Source organism: Camelina sativa, chromosome 18, assembly GCF_000633955.1.
Source record: "Camelina sativa cultivar DH55 chromosome 18, Cs, whole genome shotgun sequence".
Lineage (NCBI taxonomy): Eukaryota > Viridiplantae > Streptophyta > Magnoliopsida > Brassicales > Brassicaceae > Camelina > Camelina sativa.
The window spans coordinates 16,447,742-16,465,432 of NC_025702.1; the positions used below are offsets into that span (position 1 = coordinate 16,447,742).

The 17,691-nt window shown below is 37.9% G+C and overlaps 4 protein-coding genes and 1 non-coding gene across 5 annotated transcripts in view; 3 read left to right on the plus strand and 2 right to left on the minus strand.

Moving 5' to 3' along the window:
* On the plus strand, positions 1,795-2,974 carry LOC104762033. Its single transcript, XM_010485240.2, has 4 exons — positions 1,795-2,271; positions 2,365-2,407; positions 2,544-2,665; positions 2,749-2,974. The coding sequence occupies exons 1-4, from the start codon at positions 2,140-2,142 to the stop codon at positions 2,848-2,850; spliced, it is 399 nt and encodes a 132-aa protein (XP_010483542.1). The 5' UTR covers positions 1,795-2,139; the 3' UTR covers positions 2,851-2,974.
* Positions 2,858-5,426, minus strand: LOC104762030 (D-inositol 3-phosphate glycosyltransferase-like). The gene is made up of 2 exons (XM_010485239.2): positions 4,821-5,426; positions 2,858-4,240 (listed from the first exon to the last, which is right to left on the minus strand). Exons 1-2 carry the CDS (start codon positions 5,310-5,312, stop codon positions 3,206-3,208), a joined length of 1,527 nt encoding a protein of 508 aa, XP_010483541.1. The 5' UTR covers positions 5,313-5,426; the 3' UTR covers positions 2,858-3,205.
* Positions 5,617-5,688, minus strand: TRNAD-GUC. The gene has a single exon. It is a non-coding gene; the product is annotated as a tRNA-Asp (tRNA).
* Positions 8,263-13,885, plus strand: LOC104763574. The gene is made up of 4 exons (XM_019240117.1): positions 8,263-9,371; positions 9,444-9,712; positions 9,787-12,170; positions 12,239-13,885. Exons 1-4 carry the CDS (start codon positions 8,263-8,265, stop codon positions 13,883-13,885), a joined length of 5,409 nt encoding a protein of 1,802 aa, XP_019095662.1.
* LOC104762034 overlaps positions 14,445-17,691 on the plus strand; it is a 4,623-nt gene continuing 1,376 nt past the window's right edge. The window contains exons 1-4 of the mRNA XM_010485241.1: positions 14,445-14,815; positions 14,926-15,144; positions 15,338-15,560; positions 17,514-17,621. Of these exons, the coding sequence (XP_010483543.1) occupies positions 14,606-14,815; positions 14,926-15,144; positions 15,338-15,560; positions 17,514-17,621 (760 nt within the window). The 5' untranslated portion in view covers positions 14,445-14,605. The remainder of the gene's footprint in view (positions 14,816-14,925; positions 15,145-15,337; positions 15,561-17,513; positions 17,622-17,691) is intronic.

Below are 17,691 nucleotides of genomic sequence, written 5' to 3' on the forward strand. Positions count from 1 at the left end.
ATTTTTTTTTTTTTTTTTTTTTTTTTTTTTTTTTTTTTTTTTTTTTTTTTTGTAGAGACGTCAAGTTTTTGAAACATATCTAATTAATGTAATCTGTAATAAGCAAAAAATGTTGGAAACCGATAAATTGTACCGTAATCATAAATTTAATTTGTAACGGGTAACTTTTATGGTTTTTATTGACATTTCAAAAAATTTAAAAACAAAAGGCGTATATTGTACTTTACACAATTTCAAAATTTTAAAAAAGTAAAAACAAAAGGCGTATAGTGTACTTTACACATAAGTAAATAACATATACGTCGAAAAAAAAAACACACATAGAGACCATCATACGTTTGACAAAAAAAAAAGAGACCTTCATTCTTCATACATTACATATATCCACATACACATGATACATAATAACATAATACATACACACATACTGACATATACAATATATGTTATTGACTTCTGTTAAGTAAAATAGGGACCAATGAGAAGAATCTCTCACATGAGAAACTATCTCTTATCTAAAATGGACAACAGTTCTCCGGCATTGCATGTTTGTCTGTACATCCCGGAGTAGATACATGCATAAATTTCCAAAATATTTATGAGTGCTTTTGAAATATACGCGAAAGGACCATATTGTATGTACCAAATTTGTCAAAGGCGGCTAGTATTTTTGGTCTCCAATTTAATATATTATATGATGAGATATAGTTTTTGAGTTTTATTCCCCCGGATCGAATATCTCTTCCGAACAACGTGTAAAGAACGTGTATCATCATCACGTGATACTTTGCGAGTAAGACATCCAGTTCTTTCACAATTTTGTTTTTTTTTTGTTAATAAAGAAAATAACACCAAGCTTTCACACTAGTTTTCCCATTTCTGTCACATTGTAATTTTGATGTTATTATTGTGTAATAATAATTAGAATATGTAACAGATTATAATCAACTGAAGTAATTCAAAACTTTTATACTGTAGTATGTTTTTTTGCGGTTTTAAGCTAAGACATTTTGGTTTATCCGAATCAACTTAAGATTATATGCTTATTGAAACTGACACTTATAGGCCTTAATTTGGGTTGATCTACAAAAGAGAAAAGACGATCACTAAAATTTAATATGCATGAAGTGATGAAACTAAAACAAATTACATTAATAATCCACTTTTATTGTTAAAAAGGTTTTAAGATATTTTTCATTATATTTTTTCTACAGTTAATGATTACTGTGTGAGTCTCGAAGATAAAGAGGAAGAAAAGGAATAGACTTGAGCAAGTGGAGAATTTTTGTGGACCTCATCTTCTCGTCTTTGATCAAATGTTCTTTTCTTGTAAAAAAAAAAAATTATGGATATGAAGTTATATTATTATTTAACCAATATAACTTCATATCAATTAAAAAAATAAAGGAAACAATATTAGATCTAAAATATGGATATCATATGAACATGCGTGCGATCTAAAAGAAGCTCCAAGTTCTTCTTCGGTTCTCTTTTCCACTTTGGCTCTATGTGACCAAGAAAGGTCGGCAACTTATCCTCGGAATAACACGTGGCAACTTATCATTGGTCCGACCTGAGATCCGACGCCGGACTTATCCTCTAAGGATATCTCTTTTGGTTATGTTAAGAGAGACATTGAACATTGAAGCCTTTCAAGAATCTCACTGTTTGTGTCTCTATCCGGAATAGAGAAAGAATCCAAATTTGTCTTTAATTAGGTTTCACTACCAAAAAAATATCGAGGGAAAAAAAAAACTGAAATAAATCGTTACAAAGTTCAAAAAACAAATAAACACTAACCAATAGAAATGGCAAAGAAAAACGATAGCGAAGCTTCTAAATTTCTCTAACAATGAAAATAAAATAAATATAACTGAGATTTTGTTTTTTTTCAATGGGAAAAGTAGCAATAATCTTTTCAGCAGCAAGAAGAGAGAACATACCCATAATAAACATCTTTTCCTTGAGGGATGATGATGATGATGGCTCCACTATCTCCACAACATCATCCCTTGTAGGATTATGTATATATATAGCCCCATTGAGATCTTATTGTAATTACACACAACTTAGACAACTTACCTACTTCTTCATTCTAAGTCTCTTACAGATTAGAGTGTGAGTTTTAAAAGTTATTCAATGGACGGTAAAGGACGAGTCGGATCATCAACTTCTTCCTCTTTCACCGCCGAACTCTTCGGCTCCAAAGATCCTTCGCCGCCATCTTCTTCCTCTGGCATCTTCTCCTCCATATTCCCTCATCCATCCAAGGTTTTATTACATTCCTTTTCTTCAAGTTTTGTTTCCTGACTGATTAATTGATTCTTGGGGATTAATCTTTGGTTTCTTGATGTGACTTCTCAGGGTGTTGCTAGAGATGGTTCAAATTCCAAACATGACTCACAAGGTTAGTGAGAAAAAACAATCTTTATGCAACTTTCTTCTTCTTCTTTAGTCACTTAGTCTCAAAACTCTGCTTTTCTTGAATCAAGAAATGGCTTTCTGTTTTTCTAATGAAGATTTTTTTTTTTTTTATAATACAGCTCAACGTAGAGAATCTTCGACTGGAGAAGATAGAGTTGAGCCATGTCATCTAAGCTCTTCTCTTTACTACGGTGGTCAAGACGTATACTCTCGATCCACCACCAACCAAACTTACCCTGCAGTAAGTCATTTTAACTTATGTCTATTTTATTAATCACTTCCAAAAAAAAAGGACTTGACTGATTAGAAAAAAACATCTCTCAGGCCAAAAATGAGCGTAGAAGAAACGGAGAAGACGATGCTAATGGACAGAACTCACAAGATGTTTCAAGAGGAAACTGGTGGCAAGGTTCCCTTTATTACTAAAGAACCACTTCCGGTAGTTTCTTTGTAAATCTCTCCAGAAACCCATGAAGCTCAAGCCAAGTACTAATATCTACTGAACCAAGACTTTGTATAATATAAGTGTATGCAGTAAAACAAAAGTTGTTTAGGAGATTTCAAAGATTAAATAATAATATCAAAGAAATCTCCTAATAAAATTTGTCTAGTACTTGTTCTAATCAACTGTATCAGTATCTACTCTGCTTTTCGTCTGTCTCATGTCCTTCAAAAGCGTTTTTACCAAACACAAAGACTTTATGAAACTAACTAGACATGAAAACAAACAATGCAAACCCATGATTAGTTTTGACTATATTAGTGTTATAGCTCAAGTGTTTTAAGCTTGTATTGTACAAAAGCTCTTATCAGAAATGCAAAGAAAAAACCTTTCATACGCATCAGCCATTTTAGACGCCGTGAAAAGCCTCAAGGACCGTTCACGCGCTTCATTGCCTTTCCTCTGCAATTCCTCTGTTCCGTCGCTAACAACCCGCGAAATCGCCTCCACGAGAGACTCAACGTTCGGTGAGAAAGTATATCCCAAATGTGGACCGACGACTACTGAACCAGTGATGCTCGCTAGCTTCGTGGCTAAGACCGGTTTCCCTGAAACCATGGCTTCCAAGAGAGTGTGATCTAGCCCTTGAGCTCGAAGCGTCGGGTTCACAAACACATCGATCGCGTTGTAGAATCCCGCTAGCTTTTCTTGATCCAATGGTCCAAGAACGATCACATTAGACCCGAGGTTTCTATATCTGCTTCCCCATGGACCATCTCCAGCTACTAAAACGACAACGTTTTCACGTGCCTTCTTGTTTTCTTCAAACACACGTTTCAAAGCTGAGAACATCAAAGGATGACCTTTATCTCTCACTAACCTCCCCGCAATTCCAATAACCAAAGGATCTTTTTTGTTCTTGCCGCCGCTTCTAACGTTAAATTTCTCTCTGAAGCTCTCGCGTTTCGTAACGTCAGGTGTAAAAACGCTCTCGTCAACGCCGTTTAAGATGATGTGGACGCGTTCCTCGGGGATCATGTAGATCCTCTTGAGTACGTCACCGCAGTGATCGCTAGTTGCCACGTGGTGAGCGTAACGTTGGAAGAATTTGACTTCTTCGACGACTCGTTTCGCTCGCTCCGTCAGAGCCGGAGAGGAAGGCGGTGGATGTTCTTCTTCGGCTCCGGCAGCAGCGGCGGCGGCGGCGATATCTGCTTGACGGAGGAGTTCTTGGATGATGTCGGAGTGAAAAGTCTCGTAAGCGATCCCATGCCAAGACGCGACCACGTTTGGGAGATTCTTGGCTCTTGTGTGGAGAAGCCCGACACTCTCCGTGTGGATCACGTCAAATGGTCTTCCACTCGCGTTCTGTGTCTGCGTATTCCGGAGAAAAAATTGCGTCATCTAATTGACTAATGATTATAAGCCTTACCCTAAACAAATTGACTAAATAATATATATTAATTATACAAATTGACTATTGACTAAAATATATTAAGCCACTCCATTCTTTTGTAAAACATGTTAATTATACACAGTTTTTAGAATTAACATTTTTTGTAAAAATATTTTAGTATGTTATAGCAAAATGTCAACACTGTTTATATTAGGAAGAGAGTAGTAATAGTTACTACTCATGACAATTGAGTATTAACCACTAGCTAGGACCACTAGTTATACAAAATTTAAATCTCAGCTAGATTTTGATTAACAATATATATATTTTCTTGAATATGAAGATGAAGAGGTTTGACGCAAACAAATTTTAAGTGTGATAGTAACATATTTGACTAGTTGAATCTGCAATAGACGCTATTATATCGCTATTTTTTTTCTTTTGTAGGCAAAGTGTATGTATTATTAATGTATGAACTTCCGCATTTGCGCTATCAAACGCAAATTGGAGAAAACGCAGTTCAACCACGGAAACATTATTTCAATTCCTTCTGTTTACCTGAAGCTGTTGCGAAACGGAAGCTTGATCGAGATATCCAGCAGCGGTGGGTTCAGAGAGATGAAACCGTAGATTTTCCAGTTGGTATTCAGGGAACGACGGAGAAGCAGCGGTGAAAACATGAACCTCGTGACCACGTTTGGCTAGCGCTAGGTGCAGCGTAAGCGCGTGTCTCTCGAGTCCACCGGCTTGCGATCTCCTTGGCCATTTTTTAACCACCACAGCGATCTTTAGAGTCTTCTTTGGTTTAGACGGGAATGTGAGGTGGTTCCAAGCTGAAGAGAAGGGAAGAAGATCAATGGTTTCGTTGTCATGGTGATGATGATCAACGAATGTGTGAGCGTTGGGGTTGTGGTCGTAAGGACAAGAACAGAGTGATGTGTTGTGTCTGAAGAGAAAAGAGACGAATGAGAAGAGAGAGAGGAGGAGAGAAAAGTGACAGAGGTATCTGAAACTGAAGGAGAAACTCATCAATGGGTTTTCTCTAGCCATGGAAAAGTGATAGATCGAATCTTGAAACTCGACAAAATTTAATCTTTTAACATAAAGAAGAAGAAGAAGTAATTAATTGTCTTCAGTTCGATTGAATCTTGAAAAAAAAGGTTGACCAAGTGACTTAATTAGATTAGATTAAGACAAAAGTTGTAATCTATACGTCATATGCACATGCTCGTTGTATTCTAATTGCGGCGAGAGATGGTTTGCTTGCCGTCTCAAGGGAAGGAAAACGGCAAGACGGTTGAATGGCACAGAACGACAACGTTTAGCTACAAGGCAAAACAAATATAAAAATAGACGCCGTTGCCGGGGATCGAACCCGGGTCACCCGCGTGACAGGCGGGAATACTTACCACTATACTACAACGACATTTTTGGTTTCAAATCACATAACAAACTATATAATTTGAAACATATGTTCTTCGTATTAGCTGAAAATGTAGATTGGAAACTTCACAAACAAAACTTTGATAATGTATTTTACGGATGTGCCTGAAAAATGATTATATTATTTTTACAACTGATCCATAGATGTCAGCGTTAGAAGTTTGATTATCCCACAATCAAAAGCCCTACATATCTATGTGTTAATGGTTGTTAGATAAAGGCTTTGCTATAAAGGGATATAAGACCTACTTTCTTGTAATAAAAATAATTAATGGCGACTAAAACGTTGCAAATTCAAATACACAATTCAATACTTAAAATGTGAATTGCTAAATGCAATTAGTGGTAGGGACTATTTTTAGTATTTATACCGTTATTCCAAAGAAAAAAGTACTCAAGTTTGGTCAGATCTTAAGTTCTTAATAGGTGAACCAACACCAACCTTCCCCTTCTTTGTTACTCAGAAAAACATCGCATATAAAGAAAGAAACATGTATGTTTTGTCTCCGAATCACTCATCCCCCAAGTTGCATTTGTTGACTTAATCCACAATAATCCCACAAAAAATATCACCTAAACCAACAAGTTATACTCCGTATCACTAGCTTGTGACTCGTAAGAGCTATAAATACGCCTTCTAATATATTTTTTTGCCGTTTAATTCCTTTAATTATTAAATTTCCAAAAAATATCTGGTTTAATTTCTGTTGTCTTTAAAAACCTTCATTTTATTAATAACAGTAGATTTATACTTATGACATAACGATTATTAACTCTAATAACAGAAATGTTAACTAGGATTAAAATATAACCTCACATGGTTAATTAGAAGGAACTAAAGATAATGTTGCTTTTTTCTTATTCCCCCAAATCGATTTCGAGTTTTAGAATCCTAGAACCCTAGAAAATTCAGAAAATCAAATTCAGAAAATCCATCTCTGGCTCAAATTCACATCATACCCTGAACTTTTGCTCACCATTCTCTCAAACCAAATTTGATTTTCTGATTTTTTTAGGGTTCTAGGGTTCTAAAACTTGAAATTGATTTAGGGGATAAACAAGAGGACAACAGTGTCTTTAGTTCCCTCTAATTAACCACGTGGGGTTATAGTATAACCGTGGTTAACATTTCTGTCATTAGAATTAACAGTCGTTATGTCGTAAGTATGAATCTACCGTTATTAATAAAATGAAGGTTTTTAAAGACACCGGAAATTAAGCGAAGTATTTTTTGGGAAATTTAATAAGTATAGGAATTAAACGGCCAAGAAAAAATTAGATGACGTATTTTTTGGGTTTTTTCCCTATATATATTATATAAAGTAATAGTTATATATTATTAAAATTATAAACTTTACAAAACAAAAATTATATATATATCTATATATATTATAAATCGAGAGTCTGTTTCTATTATAATATTTTCCGGAGCGAGAGTTACACATTTGCAAAAATAATCAATAAGGCGGTCTTAGATATAAAATCATATAGTATTGTTTAAACTTTACGATCATGGTTGATGATGGATTGATGGAATCTTAATTTGGTCACGATCTGGTTATGGTTCGCGCGCAGATCTTCATTAATCAGTTAGAAGTTAGAAGTTAGTAGAAGAATCATATTTTATATAAGTTAATATGTTAATATGTTATAGGCATTTTTAGCTACCAGAGTAACAGAGTTTGATGGCATACACAACACATAACTTATACTAGAAGTTATAGTGCGTAATTTGTTTTGAAAAAATCCTTCGCTAGTTTAATTTCATTAGAAAACGATGATCTTAATATATTTCCAGTCTATTTAATGATAACTATTTTGTAACGTATTTTAATTTAGTTGATTTTATCTACATTTATATATTGTTGTGGTAATTCATCTGCTTAAATGATAGATTGAGAACAACTTTGTTGTTGTTGGGTCATTTCGATTCTTAGGCTTCAGATTTCAGACCCATGTAGTTTTAGCTACAAAAAATAATCTTTAAATTTTTGTTTATCAGTAAAATTAGTTGGGCATACATCCAATACTGAGAAAGAAAAAAATCGTTACTTGAAAAATATTTAGAAAACAAAAAAAAACTCCGAAAAGGTTAATTAAAAATCATGACTAAATAACATTATTACTTTATAGAGTAGTCACATACTAATTCAAACTATAAATGGACCAAAAAAATCAATATTATGTTGAATACATTGCTTTTAGAGATTTTTTTTTGTTTTGAAAACAAAATTCACCTAAAAAAGGTTCGTCATAAATAAATGTATTCATTCAACATAAAAGAAAAAAAAGAATTGCAATTGTGACCCAAAAAGGAAAGATAAATGATTTGCTTCTAAAAGCTATGATGGATACTATTGGGATGGCTAGGGTTTTCGCACAGAGAACTTCTCAACGGCGAATCGCAGATCTATTCTGAGTGAAACCCTAGAGAATCAGTCGGTAAGAAAATTTCGATCTCAGTTCTTGGCCGTGTCGTAGAGTGTCCTCTCCTGGGGGTGGTGGGCTGTAAGTTTCAGAGAAGTACCACATAGATTAGATCTGTGAGGACGGAAAGATGAATCGGCCCCGCAAGAAGAAGGAGAAGTCACTTATGGAGGAACTTCGCGAGCTAGATCTATTGGGTGAAGGGGAGACGGTGAACATTCCAGATCTGGCAAATGAAGATTTAATTGAAGAAAACTCAATGAGTGTGGTGGTTAGATGTTTGAACCCGACAGTTCACAAAGTAGGAGGTTTGGTCAAAGCTCTCCCGGCTATCCGGGGAATGGATGATAGAGTCCGTGGGAGGGGAGTGAGTGAAGATAAGGTTCAGTTCATTTTCGAGACAGAAGCAGATCTCTATCATGTTCTGTTTCGGGGCCCGTGGTTTGTCAATGGATGGATCGTGTCCCTGGACCAGTGGAAGCCTAATCCAGACCCAGACTATCTGAACAAGATTCTTTTTTGGATACGCATCAAAGGCATTCCCATTCACCTCCTAAAGAGACAAACAGTGGAAAGTATTATCAGACCTCTAGGGAAAGTGGACGCTGTGGAGCTTCATGCCAAAAATTCCAACTCCTTAGAGTATGTGAGAGAACGAACATGGGTGAAAGCTGATGAACCACTGCAGTTCTGTAAAGTAGCGAACTTTGCATCAGGGGAGAGAGTGCCCGTGGAGCTGACTTATGAGAAGTTACTGAAGGTGTGCTTGCTGTGTAAGAGGTTGACCCATGAAAGGTCCATTTGCCCTTTCCAAATCAACGATTTGATGGGGGGAAATGGAAAGGGTACAGCAAGAAAAGGTCGCCCGACAGCGAGGTCTACAATGTATAAGGCAAATGCCAAGGGTAAAGGGAAAGTGGTGGAAGATGTAGAGGAAGGAGTTAAGGAACGGTCAGGAAACCCGGGGAAGAAGAGTCTGCCATCACCCTCTGAACCTATATCAAAGACGACCGGGGTTAAAGAGCGACTCCAATGGCCATCTGAAGGGGCAAAGAGGCAGCGAGGAAGTAAAGCACAGGGGGCTACTAATTCGGTAGAATGGAGACCAAAAAAAAGATTAGAGGAGAGCTCTGCAAAGGCGGGAGACCTATGTTCCCAGGGAGAGCAGACGATGTTGCTTTTAAAAAGAAGACGCCAAAGTGGAAGTGGAGAAAAACAAGTTAAAAGAGCGAGACTGGGGTTAGCTAAGTAAGAGTGTCAGTCTCCCTCGGTTTTTGAGAGACTTGGACAAAGTGGAGAGAATTCCAATAGTGGTGAGAAGAGGAAATTGTCAAAATCTGGGTCTAACTCTTCTCAAAGGGAGGAAAAGCTTTCTCCGTCGGTTTTTGATAGGTTGGAACCCCAGCTCCCTCAGAAGAGTTTTCACACTCGCGAAAGAGGAGGTTCTACGAATCTGGATGGGAACGGAGCTTACCAAGGCTCCAATCATTCGGTCTTGTCGGTTACAGCAAACCATAGGAACTCTTCAGACCATGTGTCTGATGGTGCTAGTGGTCAATTTGGAAAAGAAGGGTTGATGGGTAATTCCAACCCTTCAAAATCAATATGAGAATATTGAGTTGGAACTGTCAGGGGGTGGGGAATACCCCTACAGTTCGACACCTGAGGGAAATATGTGGTCAGTATTTCCCAGAGGTAATATTCCTCTGTGAGACCAAGAATAAAAGAAGTTACTTGGAGAATGTTGTGGGTCACCTGGGCTATCACGATCTACATACGGTAGAGCCGTTGGGAAAGAGTGGGGGATTAGCTCTGATGTGGAAAGAGGAAGTGCATATCAAAGTTTTGCATTCGGATAAGAGAACGATAGATGTACAAGTCAAATGGCAAGATAAGGAGTTCTTTCTCTCTTGTATCTACGGGGATCCAGTCCGAGGAGAGAGAGGGAAAGTGTGGGAGAGATTAACGAGGATTGGCATCGAAAGACGGGGTCCTTGGATGATGACAGGGGATTTCAATGAATTGGTGGATCCGTCGGAAAAGAAGGGAGGTCCAGTCAGATCGATGGCAACATGTGTTGAGTTTCAACAAATGTTGTCAGCTTGTGGACTCTGGGAAGTAAGACACAAAGGCTACCAGTTCTCGTGGTTTGGGAATAGAAATGAAGAACTTGTACAATGTCGCCTGGATAGGACAGTGGCAAATCAAGAATGGATGGAATTGTTTCCGGAAGCACAGGCTGTGTACCTCAAGAAGGTTAGTTCTGATCACAGTCCACTTATAACCACTCTGATGGGGGAAAAGTGGAGAAGATGGGTCGGTTTCAAGTATGATCAGAGATGGGTTCAAAGAGAAGGCTTCTGCGACTTTATGAAGGAAACTTGGGAGTCGGAAAAAGTAAAACAATCAAATTCTTTGGTTGAGAAGCTGACGCGCTGCAGGAAGGAAATCTCAGGATGGAAGAGAAGGAATAAGCCAAACTCTTCATTAAGAATCCAAGAGCTTCATAGCAGAATTGATCGGGCCACACAACAGAGTCCTTTTAGTATAGAAGAGGTCAGACGATTGAAAAGTGAGCTCAATAAGGAGTATGTGCAGGAAGAGAAGTTTTGGCAGCAAAAGAGCAGATTCATCTGGTTGAATAATGGTGATAAGAACACTAAGTTTTTCCACGCAGCAACAAAAAACCGTCGAGCTCAGAACCGCATTCAGGTACTTGAGGATAAGGATGGGATTGAGTGGTTTGCGGAGGAAGACTTAGGCAGAGTAGCGGAAAGTTACTTCAAGATGCTATATACCTCTGAAGATGTTGGATATAGGCTCCAAGAGATGGAACAAGGCACAAACACTGTCTCTACCGAAATGAATGAAATGCTGTCAGCTGAAGTTTCCCTGGAGGAAGTGAAAGAAGCAGTGTTTGAGATCAATCCAAATAAGTGTCCTGGCCCTGATGGTCTTACAGGTTTTTTCTTTCAGCAGTTCTGGGAGAGAGTTGGAGAGGACATTACGGAGATGGTAAGAAGCTTCATGAGAACTGGAAGGTTAGAGGAAGAAATAAACAGAACAAACATCTGTTTGATTCCCAAAAAAATGAAGGCTTCAAAGCTCCAGGACTTTAGACCCATTAGCTTATGCAATGTGGTCTATAAGATTGTTAGTAAGCTGTTGGCATCGAGACTTAAGCGGATCCTCCCCAATATTATCTCTGAGACACAGGCTGCATTTGTGAAAGGGCGGCTTATCTCGGATAATATTCTGATCGCACATGAGATGTTACATGCTCTCAGCTCCAGAAATAAGTGTGCGGAGAACTTCATAGCCATTAAAACCGACATTTCCAAGGCCTATGACCGTGTGGAATGGTCTTTCCTTGGAAACGCTATGACCTATTTGGGCTTCTCAGGGAGCTGGATCAGGTTGGTCATGGAGTGCGTGAAAACTGTAGAATATCAGGTGCTGATTAATGGTGTACCGTATAGAGATATTCAACCAACGAGAGGGCTGAGACAGGGGGATCCCCTATCTCCGTACCTCTTTGTGATCTGCACAGAAATGTTGGTGAGGATGCTAAACAAGGCGGAAGAGGAAGGAAAGATTACTGGGTTAAAGATTGCATCAGGGGCTCCATCTATCTCCCATTTACTCTTTGCAGATGATAGCTTATTCTACTGTAGGAAGGAGGAGGAGGAGATAAATCAGATGGTTCGGATAATTGAGGAATACAGCCTGGCTTCGGGTCAGCGAGTGAACTATCAGAAATCCAGTATCTATTTTGGGAAGCTTATTCCTGAGGAAACTAGAGGAGAGATCAAGCATAAATTAGGAATAAGTAAAGAAGGAGGGGAAGGAATCTACCTGGGCTTACCAGAAGCTTTTAAAGGATCCAAGGTCACCATACTAAGCTATTTGAAGGAAAGGTTGAATCAACGAGTTAATGGGTGGCAAACAATGTTTCTATCCCAAGGGGGAAAAGAAGTCCTTTTAAAAGCAGTGGTTATGGCTTTACCGACCTATACGATGACGTGTTTTAAACTTCCAGTAACTGTGTGTCATCAACTTGTCTCGGTTATGGCTGATTTTTGGTGGAAAAATAAGAAAGATTCCAGAGGAATGCATTGGCGAGCATGGGAAGAGCTGACCAGGCCAAAAGCAGAGGGGGGATAGAGTTTAGGGATATAGAGGCTTTTAATGATGCCCTGTTAGGGAAACAACTATGGCGGATCATAACCCAGAAGGAATCCCTTGTGGCAAGAGTTTTCAAAAGTCGTTACTTTAGAAAGTCAGATCCTCTGACTGCTCCCCTGGGATATCGCCCTTCGTATGCTTGGAGAAGTCTCCAGGCAGCCCAAGAGCTGTTGAGGCAGGGAGCTAGGGCTGTGGTGGGAAATGGCAAGGAAATAAATATCTGGCAACATCAATGGCTCCAATCCAAACCGGCGAGAGGATTATCAAGAGTAAAGCAAATCCCTCCTGGGTTTCAAAGTTCTGTCGCCCAATTAGTGACTGTGAAAGATCTCCTCGGCCCTGATGGGAGAGAGTGGAATAGGGATCTCCTATCCTTAGCTTTTGAGAACGAAGATAAGCAATGTATTGAGGAAATCAGACCAGGAGGATTCCAGACAAAGGATGGATATACTTGGGATTATACAAAGTCGGGACTATATAGTGTAAAATCTGGATATTGGGTTGTACTAAAGGTGATAAGGCAGAGAGGGCGAGCCCAAGTAGTGGACCAGCCAAGCCTCGATGCGCTCTATCAACAGATATGGAAGCTGGAGGCACCACCAAAGATTCATCATTTCGTCTGGAAGTGCTTAAGCAATTGTCTCTCTGTGAATGGGAATCTGGCTTATCCCCATATTTCTAAGGAAGCTCTATGCATCCGATGCCCAAATTGTACAGAAACAGTGAACCACCTGTTTTTCCAATGCCCCTATGCTAGAGTGGTGTGGGCGGTATCCTCTGTCCCAGCCCCTCAGGGGGGCGAATGGTCTGATTCTCTCTATGCAAATATGGATTGGTTTTTAAATTATCAGAAGGAACAGAGAAGTCAGACTCCGCAACCGACTGTATCTCAATGGGTGTTGTGGAGATTATGGAAAAGTCGGAATGAGTTGTGCTTTAATGGGAAAGACATTGGGGTGGAAAGACTGATCAAGTTAGTAGAGGAGGATGCTGAGGAGTGGAGGGGTAGAGAAGAGAACACAGGTAGATTAAGGCCTAACCCTTCGGCTCTATCACTGGAAGTTCGGTGGAGACCACCACCGTTAGAGTGGGTCAAATGTAATATGGATGGAGCTTGGCCTAGGGAAGGTGATCGGAGTGGTGTTGGTTGGGTCCTAAGGGATCATCAAGGGTCGGTGTTATGGATGGGAGCTAGAGCATTACCAAGAACACGGAGCGTTTTGGAAGTTGAAACTGAAGCCCTCCGGTGGGCGATGGTATCGGTTGCGCGGTTCCAATATAAGAAGGTGATCTTTGAATCAGATTCCCAAGACCTTATTTCAGCGATTAATGGCGATGAAAGGCGACCCCCGATAGCAACATTATTAGAAGATATAAAGTGCCTATGCCGCCAGTTTGAGGAAGTAACTTTCAAGTTTACAAAACGAGGAGGGAATGCGGTTGCAGACAGGATAGCTCAGGAGACTACCTCTTTTCAGAGAAATGAGATCCGATTTTATTCTAATGCACCGCGTTGGCTAGAGTACCTAGTGGAAACAGAACTTGTATCACATAACATTGGTGAATAATAAAGTTGTTGTTGAGTTAAAAAAAAAAAAAAAAAAAAAAAAAAAAAAAAAAAAAAAAAAAAAAAAAAAAAAAAAANATAATATGTATGTCTATGTATCTATTTCTTCTTTATAAGGCTTTCCTTAATCCTTAATTCTTTTTTTTTTCTTTATAATCCTTAATTCTTAAAATCTCTCTCTCTCGTTAGTTCGCAAAACTCACAACAATTGGCAGGTATTGTCGTAACGCCTTCGGCCTTAAGCTGTCCATCTGTACTCTACGGTCTTCTCTTTTCTTCTTTATAAAATCTCAACCCTTCACCACTTACACAAACTTCTATCTCTCTCTCTCTCTCTCTCTCTCTCTCTCTCTCTCTCTCTCTCTCTCTCTCTCTCTCTCTCTCTCTCTCTCTCTCTCTCTCTCTCTCTCTCTCTCTCTCTCTCTCTCTCTCTCTCTCTCTCTCTCTCTCTCTCTCTCTCTCTCTCTCTCTCTCTCTCTCTCTCTCTCTCTCTCTCTCTCTCTCTCTCTCTCTCTCTCTCTCTCTCTCTCTCTCTCTCTCTCTCTCTCTCTCTCTCTCTCTCTCTCTCTCTCTCTCTCTCTCTCTCTCTCTCTCTCTCTCTCTCCTTCTCTCTGTTTCTTGATTTCCTCTGCTTTTCCTCTCTGTTTCTTGATTTGCTCTGTTTTTTCCTCTGTTTCTGTCTTTCCGGTTTAGTTGGTTTGTTCTGTACAAGATTAATCAAATGGAATCTACTGAACTAAACGACATGGATTTCATATCAAATCTTTTTACCTCCTTTTCTGAGCCAACGTTCTTCACTCCAACCACAAGCTCCGTCTCCGGCGAACCGGATTCACCAAAGGCACAGAACGAAGACGACGACGAGTACATCACAGAGTTGACTCGTCAGATGACAACCTATATGCTTCAAGACGATGAAAAGCATCAAAAGGTAAACCCCTAACTTTTTTTTTCCTTTTAACCTTTTTACTCTTTAGATTCGAGATTCTCTTCTTTTTTTTTGTTTTGTCAATCTCAAAGTCTTATCAAATTTTGATTCAGTCTCGTGGTGGTGGTGGCTCTGGCTCGCCGCAATCAACTCTCTGGTCACCATTTGCTTCTGGTTACAGCAGCCCAATTGGTCCTTCCCGTGAACCATCACCGCCGCTAACTCCGACGGTGGAGACAATCATGACGAAGGTCGATACAAAACCTGTCACGATCCCTTTTCAATCTAAACAAGCTCTAATCGATGACCAGATCCGATCTATTCAAGCAAACGTGAGCTCATCACCTTTTCTTTTTCATCATCATTTATTTAATTTACTCAGAATCTTATTATTACTTTTTTTGTTAAAAAAAGGTTTCGTCGGTTATAATATTAACGGTCTGGATTAAATCTTGACGTTGTTTTTCCATTGTTTTTATAAATAAATAAAAGAGTTGGACGTTGATTTGTTTATGTATAAAATAGTTCCATAAGATCAAGAAGGAGAAAGAGAAAGAGAAGAAACGAAACGATGACGTTATGAGGAACAAAGCAAGGAACTACCACAACCAGCAGCAGCAGCAGCAGAGACCTAGGTCAGGCGTGAAGGCGGTGTTCGTTGACGGGTTGGGTTCAAGGACCGGGTCGGGTACTGGAGTGTTCTTGCCACGTACTCATGGAACTGTTGTCGAGTCACGCAAGAAATCAGGTTAGAGCCAATCAGCAATAGTTATTTTTAAAAAATTTAATCTTATCATTATTGTTCTTTCGCTTATTTCTTCCGTTATAAGTGTTTGTTTTTTTTTTTGGGGAATTTAATTTTATATAACAAAATTTAGTGGTTTACATGCAAGTTACGTATCATATATGAGAAAAGAATTTAAATAAAAATAGGATGACGTCGTCTAACATTTTTATCAAAATACTTTGAGATTCCACTTTGTTATTTTTTTTTTTGGGGATTGACAAAATTGGAATCTTGGATAGTATTAACTACTAAGATATGTCGTAAAAATAATTTCATAATTGGTTCCTTAACATAACACATAATAATAAACCACTAGACTTAAGAGTTCGTTTTAGATTTGAGTTTTTTTTTAATGAACTTTGTAAATCTTTCTGTGGTCGACCGTCGACGTCGAGAGAGATAAGATTTCATATCCTACACTTGCGTAGTTCCGGAATCGACTTTTGATTTTGTCACAAATTCCATTCTTTCTGTTGTGATAATCTTCTTATATATTTTATTTTAACTCAAAACTGTTTTTGTTTATATTGATTTAACTAAAACTAGAGTTTTTTACAAGAATATACTAAAGAGTTGTGACGTGATTTAACTGGAATGGTTATTAGTTGGGTTAAGGTTAAGGTTAGGTTAGTTTAGCTGATTGAGTATCAATCATCTAAAGCTCAAAAACTCAATTATTTAGGACAGATATATTATAAGAATCTTTTTTTATATTATTACATCGTTTGACTGAGTAAGATTCCATAGATTCCTTGTCACCAATTAATCTCCTAATTTATCTCTATAATATTATACTGTGTGGCTATAGGTTTGACAGATACTCTCTCTAATTAGAATCTTGCCTCAACTCCTTGGTCCCCCATTTGTACTCTCTTTCCCTTTCCCTTTCAATTAAAAAAAAAAAAAAAAAAAAAAAAAAAAAAACAAATATGTTAATTGTTTCTAACGTCTTTGATATGGTTAATTGACTGTTGACTATAAATGCCTTTAGGAAACATTATAAGAAGATAAACCTTTGTACATTATAAGATCTACCACACTTCACCAAGCTGTGGCACTTATGGCTTCATTAAAGGTAATGATGTTATTATATAACGGGGTTTCTATAGATTAATAATACTATTGAAATAATATTCTCAAGGAATATGTTATTGGGTCATCCACTCATGCCATTTAATTTCTTATGATATTTAATAGAATATCAATTAAAAAAAAAGTAAAGTGACATGGAACAANAAAAAAAAAAAAAAACTATTTAGGTTATAATCATTCTAACTCTTTGATATTTCTTGTAAGAGACCCCACTAGTGTCTTTCAATAAGTGGATTATAATCTAAGATAATCTAGAGATATTTATTCATATTGTGAATATTTCTTTCGTCACCGTTCGATCATTGATAATAATACCCAAGGCCATAACCGAACCACATAGTATAAAATATAAATCCTATAAAGCTTTGTTTCTTTTCTAAATATAGTATTATATTCTCGGAGTTAGATGGACAGTTGAAAATCATATACCAACACGTAAGTAAACCTAACCAGGTTTGTTGATGCTCACTCTTAACTTTAAAGATTTTTCTGACAATTTCATTTTCAACTCTTAACCGTTACCCAATCTAGGAGTCGGTGAGTTTGTACACAAAATATCAACTACCATTTTTTTTATAGAAATTATTCTTTGTTTTTCTCATCATATGATTTGAGGTTGTTTTGATATCGGTGGGTAGGTGGTGGTGACAATTTACTATTTATTGTATTGGTTGTATTCAAAATTGTTGTCGTTGCATGAAACTGATGTCTCAACCAGACTGTTTTCTGAGTTGTTACTCTTAAATTGCCAAACTGGTGTAATTTGGTTAGATGTAGTTTCGTTTTGGTTTTGACTTTGGTCTGAAATAAATTTGGTTGCAGGATGTTCAACAGTTATTATACCAGCAAGAGTAGTTGAAGCTTTGAAAGTTCACTTTGACAAAATGGGTGTTCCTTCTACATTCTCTTCTGATATCCCTCCTTTTCATGGTACCAACCCCACCCTATCTCTTTCCCAATTTAATTTTCAGTTTTTTTTTTTTTTTTTTTTTTTTTTTTT